This window comes from Molothrus ater, chromosome 3 (assembly GCF_012460135.2).
Source record: "Molothrus ater isolate BHLD 08-10-18 breed brown headed cowbird chromosome 3, BPBGC_Mater_1.1, whole genome shotgun sequence".
Classification (NCBI taxonomy): domain Eukaryota; kingdom Metazoa; phylum Chordata; class Aves; order Passeriformes; family Icteridae; genus Molothrus; species Molothrus ater.
The window spans coordinates 111,720,827-111,734,547 of NC_050480.2; the positions used below are offsets into that span (position 1 = coordinate 111,720,827).

The following is a 13,721-nucleotide window of genomic DNA, read 5'->3' on the forward strand; positions in this document are numbered from 1 at the left end:
CTGAATTTCAGGAGCTAATAGAGCTCTCTTGGTCCCCAGGGAAGCCGTGGAAGCCCCGGCGCTCAGGAGAGCTGCAGTAAAAGCGCTTTCACAGTCGGAAGGATTTCTAATAAGGCACGTCAGGCCTCATCTCACTTGGGGCCAGGACCATGCCCAGGGCACTGCCTCAGGACCAGGGTGGGATCTGCCTCTTCCAGGAGGGAAACAAGGCTGAATCTCCCAGCACCATGATGGGAATGCAGCAGGTCTTGGCATGGAGATGACCTTCCTCAGCTTTGGAAGGGAAACAAAGCCACAAATGGTTAAATCAGACAGAGATGGGCAGTGATGCCACAGCAATCATGGAATTACAGAATGGTTTGACTCGGAAAGGGACCTTAAATTTCATCTTGTTACAATTCTGACACCTTCCACTATCCCAGGTTGCTCCAAGCTCTGTCCAGCCTGGCCTCGGACACTTCCCAGCTTCTCTGGGCACCCTGTGCCAGGGCCTCCCCACCCTCACAGGGAACAATTCCTTCCCAATATCCCATCCATCCCTGCCCTCTGGCAGTGGGAAGCCGTTCCCTGTGTCCTGTCCCTCCATCCTTGTCCCAAGTCCCTCTCCAGCTCTCCTGGAGCCCCTTTAGGTGCTCCAAGCTTTGCCTAGATTCTTCTCCAGGCTGGAAACTCCTGATTCTCTCAGGGGAAAGGTGCTCCATCCCTCTGATCCTCATGGACCTAATGCTTTCCTATACCATGGAAAAATCAAAGGACCCCTCTTCCACGATGCCAGTACAACCGTGCCTGTAAAGAAACCAGGAACTCACCCAACACAAACCAAACAAAATCAGAACAAAACCAAGCAGACCAAACAACTCCAAACTGAGGGAATCACCATCTTTTTGTTAAACCTGCCCTTCCTGGTGGTCCCAGCTGTGCATTCCTGTCCTTTGCCCCAGCACGGCCCTGGCACAGCAAGCCAAAACAATTCAGGAAAACGCAAGGGGAAATAAAAAGGATTTATTTTTCCTGAAGCAGGCTGAATTGGCTGCTATTTCCATCAGACAAGAAACATCTCTGGCACAGCCCAGGGTGGCAGGAGCAGGGAAACTGAGGAGGAGGAATTGAGAAGGGTGGTGAGGCAGGGTAACACCTAAGGATGAGCTGGTGACAAAATGTTAATTCAGCTGAGCTGCAGCACGAAACTGTACCCCCCTATCTTGGGAAATCTACACCCATTTCTCTTCTGAATAAAGCCAAGTGAAACACCTGACTCTGTTTTGCCACCTAGGACATGGGGATGATGGGGATCTATAGCATCTCAGTCTTTTTTAATCTAAATACACCTTTACAAATGAAGCTTCAGAAGCACAGACAAGTGTTAAAATAAAAATCCAGAGCCATAAAATCAAACCAAATAACCCTCAACCAGAAAGCAAAGCCCCTGCTCCCTAGACAAACTGAAATACGTTCAACTGATGAATTATTCATTTTTGTTTAGGGCAGAATTTACAGTTATTTTAATTTAATCTTCGGATAAAGCATATACTTAAAAACAACACTCAACTCCCCCCCCCAGTCTTAAACAGCCCTCATAAAAAGTGCCTTAAAATGGGTATAAAATCACTGATTCTGCTGCCAATCTTAGTTATTTTTTTGCCTGAAAAAGAAGATAAACCTCAACTCCAACATATGATTAGAAGAGAAGCATAAATCACTGAGGGGAAAAAAGTAATAATAAAAAAATAGACTGACAAGACAACACAGCTTCATTAAAAAAAAAAAAAGAGAAAGCCCTAAGGGAAATTTTCAATTTCATACTTCTAATGAGAGGGGTTGAAGAGAAGAAGCAAAGCAGAGAAAAGAGAAAAAAAAAAAAAAAACAACACAACACAACATTATCTGTGGGACAAGACGTAACAAAAAAAGAACACGAAAGTGAACCAGAAAGAGGCTTTCAAGTTTAACCTCAGGTTTGCACAGAAAGGACTCCTGCAGTCTTAGCTCTTCTCCCAAAGGAGGGCAAAGCCACACAACAACCTCGACACACTCAAAACTCAGCATATTCCAGGAGCAGGAGGCTCCAGAAGAGAACAGGTCAAGGTTGGCATCAGTAGCACTGCAGTTGTCTGAACCACACCTAGTCTGCAGTTAAATATAGAACTTTACTTTCTGGAACCACTGCTCCTCTTAACCTTCAGAACATAAATATTCAGGGAGATATCTACAGAAAAATAAAAAGTAAAGGGATAAAGAGACCTGAATCTATTGTCCAAAAAATCTCAGAGCAGGGATTAATAAACTACCCTGGGAGGATTCCAAAAAAGCAGTAAAGGCTGGAGAATTGAATTACAGAAACCACAAGCAGCATCCTGGAAGTCCAGTATAAACCAATTAGTTCATTTAATACACATACCCTGTACTCAGACCCTCAGGTACATCAGACATTTCAGGATATGGCCCTAACTCTAATCTTCAGGTTGGCACCAATATAATAATTAATTGAACTGGAATTTTTTTGTTGAGTTAAATCTTTCTTAAAAAAGAGAAACTGTCCCTTCAACCCTCACCTTTCTCATTCAGCTTATGGATCAAATCCTGACCGGTGCTGTGCATTTTCAATTGGAGAGCCTGCTCCTAAGAAACAAATCCCTCAAAATTTTGCTATTTTGCTTTCAGATTCTTCCCTTGAAGTGCTCTCAGCTGGTTTGACACATGGACTCTTAGCAACTACAATTTTTACTGACTGAATCCAAGACAAAAGCAAAAGCAGGGGGCACAATTAAGTGATGGAGCAGGTCAACACCCCCATCCTCAGCCAAAAAAATGTTTCTACAGCATCACAAAAGCATTTCAGAGGGAAGGAGGAGTTTTGCAGAGATTCCTCTCAGGTCTGGATTCCTCCCTCTTATCTTCAGGCATTAAACTAAGCCATCAAAGTTAGTTCTAATTGCAGGAGGCAGCCAGAGAGGACAGAAAGCACAGAGTCCTCCTCTGAGTGCATTAGTGGGATGGAATTGTCTCCTGGATCTCTGTCTCTCCTTCCTGGACAGGTATCAGCCCAAATGAACGAGCACTTTCCTGAGGTTCCCAGAGCAGCAGCTCCAGACCAGGTGCCCAAATCCTTGTGTGCACCAACATCAAAGCCAGAAGCTGCAGGACACACAAACTCAGTGCACTGAAAGATGAATTTCATTAGGGAAAACAGTCCATTAAACTGAGATGCCTCCACTTAAGCGTCAAAACTTAATCCTGCAGAGGAAAATGCAAATTACCAGACAAATGGCACCTGCCCACAGGCAATGCCAAACACCATTTTAGTGGCCAAATGCTTATTCCTGACCCCGGGGCATCAGAGAAACCTGATCTGCTTGGGCCAGAGGGGTCTGGTTACCTTCATCCTGCTGCTGTTATGAGTCATATCATGGCCAAGCCTGGAAAACTCCAGTGCCCTGTAAGTGAAATTAGTGATTTTTTTTTTTCCAAGGGCTTCCAAAAGAGCGTTTTTCTCCCACTCTTTCAAAATTTGTCACATAAAACAGCTCATCCTCATAGCTCAACGAGGCCTATTAAAGCACAACAGTTAAACAACCATATCCCCATTGCTTTATGGTGTAGCTTTATTGCCACACAACACTTTTACTGTGTTCTTGCCTCGAGTAAAACTCCTCAGCTTTGCTTCTCAGTACCCCACACAAGGCTGTGAAACCCAGCACCCACAGTGACCTAGCCAAGGGCTTGGCAAATTAATATTAAAAGCCAGGATTAAGGCAGTGTGGCAGCAGCAGAATAAGGAGAAAACCCTGGCAGCAAAGACCTTACAGAGCACAAGACACAGAGAAGAATTTAATGAAAAATTAGATTGAGTGATTATGTATCTGCATTCACAACTGGATGATTCCCAGTGTCAAGACCAACTTGATTCTTTCAATACCCAAACCCAAATCTCACACATTTCTAACAGATGCATTAAAACACCAGAGTTTTAATTTCTAGAGTGTCCCAGCAGAGACTGGCTGGAGGAGAGAGGTGGATGAGGAAAGGGTGGCTTGCTCAGCTCTCTATCAGCAGTTTCCCCAGCAAAGGAGTTTGAGGCACAATCAGGGTTCAAACAGCAAATAACAGCAGTTACTGCACTTTGGGCCAGACAGAAACCAGGGAGAAAACCAGCCATGCCCAAAACCAGCCATGCCCAAAACCAGCCATGCCCAAAACCAGCCATGCCCAAAGAGCTCTAATTCCACTCCCAATAAGCATTTCACACACAGAGTTGATCAGGAGATGCTGCTGCCCTGAAGGCACACAGAGCTGTGGTCGTTCTGTCCTTCTGCACACACAATCAGGACAGTCAGACAAGCATTTCAAAGTGCTAAAGATGCTGTCCTGCCCCTGGTTCTGCCTCTGTGGAGGGGGACACTAGAAAAACACACTATCAGATCACAGGGCACTGCATTAGTTGGGTCTAACAAAGCAGAACAGATTTCAAACATTTACATTATTTCCTTTGGGGAAACATCCAGGCAAAGCCAAAAATATCAATGTCAGATAAAATATCAGTGCCAGGGCAGAACAGGCAAACAAACATTTAAGTTACTGGTTCCAGTCCTGCAAAGACACAGCAGTGTGTCCAGCCTGTGTTCCTGAGGGAGTTCAGGATTTCAGCCTCAGCTCAGGCAAATGATGCTCTCCTGCTCCTAATCAGTTCCCAAGACCCCCAAGCAAGCAAGAGGAAAGGAAAGCATTAAAGAAATGGTAAAAACACATCCTACAAATCTGCTGACTGAGATCTCACTGGGAATGCAAACCTAGGAGTATGACACACAGTCATCCAGTCCTTCCATGGAAAGGAGGCTCCTCACTGCTCTCAGAGGGGAAAAACCTCCTCCCAGCCTTTTAGCCCTGGACAGAAATAAACATTTCTCCCTAAACTACATCCAAATTCCCCAGCCTTTTTTCTACTGTACAGCATTATCCACAAAAGAGACATTCCTGTAAGGAGAGGGAAAGGCAAAGCATGCCCGGGCTCAGAGAGGAGAGCTGGGAGCTCTAATGATCACCTGCCACTCTGCATAGGGATTTGAAAGATCCACTTTGCTCTGTGCTGCTCCCAGCTCAGGTAAGAGGGTTCTAAGAGCCTTTTTGGACCAGGAATCTACTGCTTGTGAGGCAAAGTTCTGCATCCCAAACAATTACAGTGCTGCTGAAATGACGGTATTCACTTTAAACCACCACGAGGCGTCATGGGGAAAAGTCAGGAAAGTGGGAAGGAGAAATGCAGAATGGAAAGAGCTTGCAAGACCCTCCCAAGAGAGCCTGGATCAGGATTAGTGGAAAAGTTTCTACAAAAGCAAAGAGCTGAACACCAACAAGCTCAGACTGAGCTAAGGACACAATGTACAAAAATAAAGAGCTCCTGTCCAGTGCAGTGTTACAATTTTTTAAACAACCCAAGAGGCAAAACAGCTCCTCCCACTCCATCATCACAAATCCAATTCTTACAGGCTTGCACGAGGCTACAACAGCTTAATGAAAAAAACACTGGTGTTCACCAGAGCAGGGAAAAGTCCTTTAGAACTCCCATCTCCAAACCCCCTCAGAGAGCCAGCACATACCTCTCCATAACAGCCAGGCACTCCTTTCTCCACGTGAACCGACTGCCTCGCCGTAGTCTGAAGGTCCCAGAGGTAGCTGTGACTGGGGGAGGCGTCTGTCTCCATTCTGGCTCTTCTATTGGGATGGGAGCAGGTCTCATGCTTAGTGTAGCCCCTAAGGACAATAAACACTGTGTTTCCCAGAGGGTTAAAGTCAGGCCCATCCTCTCACTCCTGCTCGTGAAAAAAAAACAACCACAAGACAGGTGATGAAACCATTCAAATGGAAAAAAACCATAAAGTATTATCAAAGACACCCTAAAGATACACAAGGGCAGCTAGAATTCCTATTTCCCAACCTCCAAGGCAGAGGGCATGACCATGGAAATTCAAGGAGCTGATGGGCACTTAGGAAAATCTGTCTTGTCTTCATCAAGAGGGAAAGGATCACACAGACAGGGTGAGCTGTGCCCCAGGTGGGATTCATTCAGGTCGTGCTGCCACCTGAGCTGTCACAAAGTAGGAAACAGCAGCTTCCTTCTATTGGGATGGGAGCAGGTCTCATGCTTAGTGTAGCCCCTAAGGACAATAAACACTGTGTTTCCCAGAGGGTTAAAGTCAGGCCCATCCTCTCACTCCTGCTCGTGAAAAAAAACAAACCACAAGACAGGTGATGAAACCATTCAAATGGAAAAAAATATAGAGTATTATCAAAGACACCCTAAAGATACACAAAGGCAGCTAGAATTCCTATTTCCAAGGTAGAAGGAAATCCAAGGAGCTGATGGGCACTTAGGAAAATCTGTCTTGTCTTCATCAAGAGGGAAAGGATCACACAGACAGGGTGAGCTGTGCCCCAGGTGGGATTCATGTAGGTTGTGCTGCCACCTGAACTGTCACAAAGTAGGAAATAGCAGTTTCTATTTAATTATACAGCAGCTTCAAGAAGCAAAATGGAAATCTGCTTTATACCAAAGGTATTTCAGTGTGTCTGAAGAGCTGAGGAGATACCTGAAGCAGCTCCACCAACAGAAACACACCCTGTGGACTGGGCAAACATGGGCTCACGACTGCCAGGGTGCCTGAAAAAGTCGCTGAAGGCAAATTAACATCACAACCTTCCTCTCCTGCTCCCTTTCTACGGATGTATTTCTCTCTTCCCTGAGTCTGAGCTGGAAAGCATCAGGCATGAGACAGGATTTGGCAAGATGCCTTCAGGAAAGGCCCCTTTGAAACTTACCCCTGATCCTTTCCACAACAGCCTCTCAGCTAATAAATCAAGATAAATCAAGACAACACTGGGAGATCGATCTGTCCTACATCCCTTGGTGAGGATGGGAACCTGGGATAGGACACGAGGACAGAAACCAGGGCTATGTTCTGAAGGACAGCTTTGTGCTCAGTGACTTCCCCTGCAGGGAAGAGAGAGCTGTTCTAGGGTGCAAAAAATACAAAAAAAAAAAAAAGAAAAAAAAAAAAGTTGTATGAAAAATAAATCACCACCTATATCCCATAAGCATCCTGAGCTCCAGTGGAATTTCTGCACTGAGCCAGCCTGGTCAGACCCAGGAGAAGCAGCAGCCCTGCTCACAGGGCTGGGAACACTCAAGAGCAGGGCTGTAAAACCCCTCTGGGTGCTCAGGCTCACTCAGAATGGTTGGGATTTATCATCAAACCACACAGTGTTAGTGCAACCACACTGCTCCTCTAATACACAGAGGAGTGAAAGGGTCAAGGGAACCCAAGAGTTTAACCAATAAACAAATTCCTACAGCTAAAAAGCAAGAAATGAGCTGTTTAGGCACTTGGCCGTGTTCCTTTCAAGAAATGCACACAGAGTCTTTCCCTTCCTGCCAGGGGCTTGCATCTGTGTTAGGTACTGGAGCCCAAAATAATTTCCAAATGCTCCCCAGGAGGAGTCAGTAGGAAGTGAAGCCCACAATCTCTGCCTTGCACACACAAGGCACGGTGCCTCTCCCTAATTCCCAGCTAACGAGCCCACACAGATTACTTGGTTCCATTGAAACATGAAATATTTCCTATAGTGCCAACTTACTGGGAGGCCATTTCAAGGAGAGCTCCTTATCTAGTCTTTCTGCTACTTGCACAGTTTAGGGGGCTGGGTGGCTATCAAGTTGCCAGGCTTTAAATACACTTCAAATACTTAAAAAAAAATTTAAAAATTACAATTTTACAAAGAGGCAGGGGAGAACAGGAATAGAAATTAGGTTTTCCTGCATTGTGTTAGCAATATACTTTCCCCACCTGAAGATTTGATTTCAAAGGGAGAGTACAGGAGTATCAGTGATCCCTCACATCAAGCCAAGAGGTGCAGAATCCTTCTATTAAATTTGCCTGAGATTTTTCAGACAACGGTAGAAAAAAGATCTGCATCGAAAGCATAAATTTTCTGCTGCTGCTACAGGTATGTTCACATACTGAATATAATACACTTTTTTTGTTTTAGTAAGCCTTCCTAGATCAATTTAGCCATTTCTCTTTTCTATGGGGTAACATCAATATCAGCAGCAGATAAGAGAGGAATATGCTGAGAATTACAAGCAAGTACCCCCACACAGCAAGAGAGGAGGACCTGAATGCATAAAGAGGCCCAAAATGGGCTTGGATGAACATGTGGAAAAAAGGGAACGTGGGATGGCCTGAGCCCCTTCCAGAGCCTAAAGGGGCTCCAGGAGAGCTGGAGAGGGACTGGGGACAAGGGATGGAGGTACAGGACACAGGGAATGGCTTCCCACTGCCAGAGGGCAGGGATAGATGGGATATTGGGAAGGAATTCTTGGCTGTGAGGGTGGGGAGGCCCTGGCACAGGGTGCCCAGAGAAGCTGTGGCTGCCCCTGGATCCCTGGAAGTGTCCAAGGCCAGGCTGGACAGGGCTTGGGAGCAACGTGGGATAATGGAAGGTGTCCCTGCCCATGGCAGGGGAGTGGAATGAGATTACTTCAAACCCAAGTTCATCATTTATGACATGCACATTTGATAAGGAACCTATGGAGCTTTTCCTCATCCCCCTCTCTTCAACGAGCTCCCGTTTATTCTGCTGTTCCAACATTCCATCACAACACTCTCGCCACCCAGCTTCACTTCTTTATAACTTAGCAAGTTACACCCTAGTCACCAGTTCAGATTCTTTTTTTAAACCCCTCAAACAGCTTTTAAGGAGAAGTGAAACTTCTCTCCTGAGCAGACAGAGTGGAGAAGACGCACTACAAGGTTTTCAGTGTATGCATCAAACAGCAAGACACCTCTGAGGGGTGCAGAGGTGAAGCGCCTGGGAAGAGCTCCTTTCACACACAGAAATGAAAGGAGACAGCTCTCACTCCCTGACAGTGCTCAGCACCTTTTCCTACAGCACTGCCTTTTCTCTGTGAATTTTTTGTGTGACTGAAGATGCTGCTGGAGATTTTGGAGGAGAGGAGGCAGGGGAGGTGCTCTCCAACTGGAATGCAGCTCTCTCCACGTTCCAAATTCTTCCTGGCCAAGGCCTGAATATCCCAGACCTCATCCTCAAGTGAAGGGAGCTGCTCTAAGAGCATCCCATGCACTCACTGCTCTCCATCCCATGCACTCAGTGCTCCCCATCCATCCCATGCACTCACTGCCCACCACCCATCCCATGCACTCACTGCTCCCCATCCATCCCCTGCACTCACTGCCCCCCATCCCATGCACTCACTGCCCCATCCATCCCATGCACTCACTGCCCCCCATCCCATGCACTCACTGCTCCTCTTCCCATGCACTCACTGCTCCCCATCCATCCCATGCATTCACTGCTCCCCATCCATCCCATGCACTCACTGCTCCCCACCCATCCCATGCACTCACTGCTCCCCATCCATCCCATGCACTCACTGCTCCCCATCCCATGCACTCACTGCTCCCCATCCATCCCATGCACTCACTGCTCTCCATCCATCCCATGCACTTGGTGCTCCCCATCCCATGCACTCACTGCTCTCCATCCATCCCATGCACTCACTGCTCCCCATCCATCCCATGCACTCACTGCTCCCCATCCATCCCATGCACTCAGTGCTCTCCATCCATCCCCTGCACTCACTGCTCTCCATCCATCCCATGCACTCACTGCCCCCCATCCCATGCACTCACTGCTCCCCATCCATCCCCTGCACTCACTGCTCCCCATCCATCCCATGCACTCACTGCTCTCCATCCATCCCATGCACTCACGGCTCCCCATCCATCCCATGCACTCACTGCCCTCCATCCATCCCATGCACTCACTGCTCTCCATCCATCCCATGCACTCACTGCTCTCCATCCATCCCATGCACTCACTGCCCCCCATCCCATGCACTCACTGCTCTCCATCCATCCCATGCACTCACAGCTCCCCATCCATCCCATGCACTCACTGCCCTCCATCCATCCCCTGCACTCACTGCCCCCCATCCCATGCACTCACTGCCCCCCATCCCAGGGCTCAGGAAGGCCCTGCCATGGAGCAGTCACAGAAAAGCCTCAGGTGTCTCCCAGCTCCAAGAAACCATTTCCTGGCAAGTTTTCATTTGCAGCAAGTACCTGCTGTACATTATCCTGATAAGAACAGATGCCTCACTGTATTTTTAGCCAGGCTGACCCCAGATCACACAAAAAACACCTCTTGGTCAGAGTAAGCCATGCTGGATTGAAATCAGCAGCAGCACAAGGTTCCCTTACAGAGCCCAGGGAGGGGAGGAGAAGGAGCAGAGCAGGGACTGTTTGCTCTGCAGCTCTGTGGAACAGCACATCACCAACCATCCCTTCCCAGTGAAAACCTCATGGGAGAGCCCCTGATTTTGGGTTGGCTTTTCTTTCACAGCTAAACAAGAACCACTCTGAAAATTACAGAAGAGATGCTACATCCTGATATTAACTTCATTTTATTTTCCTTTAGTTCAAGGAAGAAGTGCCCATGCTTCTCTCCAAGGTGACCACAGCTGCCTTCCTATTAGAGAAGAGTGGCAGAAATAAATGCCCAGCCTAAGTGGAAGCAGTCTGTATCCATCTGTAACTTTAACACAGCATTTTGAGGTGCCAGCTTCAGTTTGCACTACACAGAGGCAAGAGACAAGCTGAAGTTACTCCATCACAAACTTCCCACATTGCCCAACACCCAGTGCCCTGGAAACTAATCAGGCTAATAACTACCAATCTAAAAAAAAAAAATTATTTAAAACCTATGAGCTCTGAAAAAATAGTGAGAACATTGTAGCACTACCAGTTTCTGAAATACATAAAATTTATCTATTGCCAAAATGTTCTCAGTCCTCCACAAAACACAGGACAGACAAGTGGTGCCTGTGTGAAAAAAAAGCTCCATCTAAATGAAAAGCATCCCTATTAATTGGAATAAAGATCTTTTAAACATCAGCATTTAGCATTTACTTTTTCCCTCCAACAAAAAAAAAAAAAAAACTGCCTTTCACCCTAACTGGCAACTCCTTCCAGAAAAATTTACAATCAGTAGCACACTGGAATTCACAGCGTTGCCATTAACTCTGACATCACTCCTACCAAGAAAACATTGATTAAGACATTTTTTTTGAGCAAGATTATTGCATACAGTGGGACAAGTGGGTGTTTTTCTCCTGTTCCATGAGACTCCAAGTCTCCTTTGCAACATTCCAGTCTGGTGCTGTCTGAACACCCACCACATCAAGGACAGGAGAAATGCAGAAACTGCCCATGCAAACCAGCAATCAAACCAAGGCAAATAACAAACAGCACATTCAAGAGCTCAAAGCCAGCTGGAAAAGAATGGAAGGGATGGAATTGCTGAGTCTTGTCCATATAGGACCAGCATCTGAACAGCAGCAATGCCCTACAACTGCCCTAAAGCTCCCAGCACCAAGTCCTTTGGTTGCAGATGCAGCACTGCCTGTGGATGATTTAAAGCCTCACATAACACATTAAAAGAAAAAAAAAAAAAGAGAAATAAAAGAGAAATAAAATGTCTTTTGATATATTTGTAAGTCATAATTTGCTTCTATAAGCACAGTAAAGACAGGTCCTGCTGTGAGGAGCTGAAGGCAAGGCAGGAGTGTCACCCACAGGGAAAAGTCTCACCTGCACCCAGGAGATGGGAAAGGGAGATAAAGGTGAATTCTGCAAGTTGCACAGAAAAACTGGCAGAGCCAAGGGAAAGTCTGCCAAGAGATCTCCAGTCCTTTCCCAAACTATTCCCCCTTCACAATTTAGGAATTGATTACATCTGCTGTCCTAGTCCTTCAAAACTGTTTCAATTTTAGGTTTTCTTTCTATTACTACACAGATTCAGTCCAAAAAAATGGATTTACTCTGAAGATCCAGTTTTCCAAGATAAGGAATTATAGAAATTGGGGAACCAATAGTTCCCAAAAGCCTCGCTTGGCCCTCTGATAACTCAAACCTGCAGGTCCCTCAGCACACAGACCTGACTTTCTCTCAAAGGACTGAGATTTCCCTCCCAGCAGCTGGAACTGGAAAAGATGGGGTGTATGAAAACAAAAAGCCAGATGCCACCTCTCAGTAAGCTAGCAACTGGAAAAAAACACGTGGCAGTCATTTCATCTCCCAGGTTTCTTCCAAAGAAGACAATCTTTCACACCCTACAGAGTGTGGTGATGGCATCCCTTTTTTGGGAATGTGGCAGGAAGCTCCACTGATTTCCTCATTTTCTGGCCCTAAGGAGGACACCAGACCCATTACTCTGTCTACTAATCATAGGATACTCTCTGAGTAGTAGCCAAAACTTCAGCTGCAGATTGGTTTTGTAACAGTGGTTTACATCCAGGATTCTCTGGACAAGGTTGGTACCTCCCTTTACACACTTGTTCATACCCCTGCTAATTTTTCTTGGCTACCTGGGCTGACCTGCAATATAATAGATGGCAATAACTGAAAGCAGTGTTATATTGTCCTACAATGAATAAATAAATACAACCCCATTTTCCTCAGGTAAATTTTCCCAACAGCAACAAGAAAACTGAGGGTTCCTCCCTCTACCTCAGCCTCTAAAAAGAAACCAAGTGCTGTCTGGTTCTAAAAGGAATTTAAGTGCATCCAAATAGTCCCTTGGCTTAGGCAGAGGAAACAATTTGCCTTTTACACTCCTTGAAAATGCTGTTTAAGATCTCTTATTGGGAAAAAGGTTACACTCAAACAACCACTCTTCAAGGAGTTTTTCCATGTCTAAAGCAAAGCAGAGCCAAAGCTGATTCATTTCAATTTCAGTCACAACCTTCAGTGTGGAAAGTCCTCCTTCCTTAGACACCTTTCAAGAGCAAAAGGACAAAGAAGATGTGAGCTCATGGATACAGGGAAAAAAGAAGGTAAAGAGGAAGAAGTAAAGATTTTAGAGCTAAGTTGAACAAGGGTTCTGTTATTAGCACAAGATACTGTTTCCTAAACAGCTTCATGTGACACTGCAAATAAAGGATGCAAGGCTGGGAAAAATCCACACAAAAGGTTTCATCTGGAGAGGGGTTTGGTAGTTTTCACACCTTCCAAAAACTCTCAAGTTTTCTCCACTACTTTGGAGGCAACACCTTTCATCAAAGGGAAATGTCAGGGAGTTACTTTGTAGGGTAAAACCTGAGCCTTTCCAAGCAGCTGGTACTGCATGGTTGCACCCAGGAATTCTGGGATCCTCAGAATCACAATTCCAGCCAGTGCAAAAATCAAGGCTTCTTGGCACTTTTACTCTTTAAAACAACTTTAAGAAAAAACAGCATCAACATGCTTAAGAGAAAAAACAGGCTTAGCTGTTCCTCTGAACCCACCCAACTTAAATCTGAATTATTCTCAGGCCAACTGTCAGCTGGAGCCTCCTGAATTTCAGTTTACACACAAAGCAAAAGTTTTGAGGCTCTGATTCCCCTGGAATTTTTCTTAATAGAATTCTGGATACTGAAGCCAAGTTCACATTAGAGAGCCTGAGTTTTAAATTCCTTAAAACAATTACACAGTTAATTTAATCAAGCCAATGTTTAAAGGAAATTAAACATAAACATTTTGATCTTTACAATAAAACTGTTAAAAGGGAAAAATAAGAACTGTGGTCAAACAAAATCTATGGAGAAGAACAATACAAGGAAATTAATTAAACTGTGATTTTGAAGATTGCTGGTTAGTTAAAGATAATGA

General features: G+C 45.5%; 1 protein-coding gene across 6 annotated transcripts in view; it reads right to left on the minus strand.

Moving 5' to 3' along the window:
- Positions 1-13,721, minus strand: part of HMBOX1 (homeobox containing 1) — a 121,152-nt gene that overhangs the window by 37,386 nt on the left and 70,045 nt on the right. For all 6 annotated transcript variants that reach the window (XM_036379709.2, XM_036379705.2, XM_036379708.2 and 3 more), the window contains exon 6: positions 5,595-5,748. In XM_036379709.2, coding sequence (XP_036235602.1) covers positions 5,595-5,748 — 154 coding nt within the window. The remainder of the gene's footprint in view (positions 1-5,594; positions 5,749-13,721) is intronic.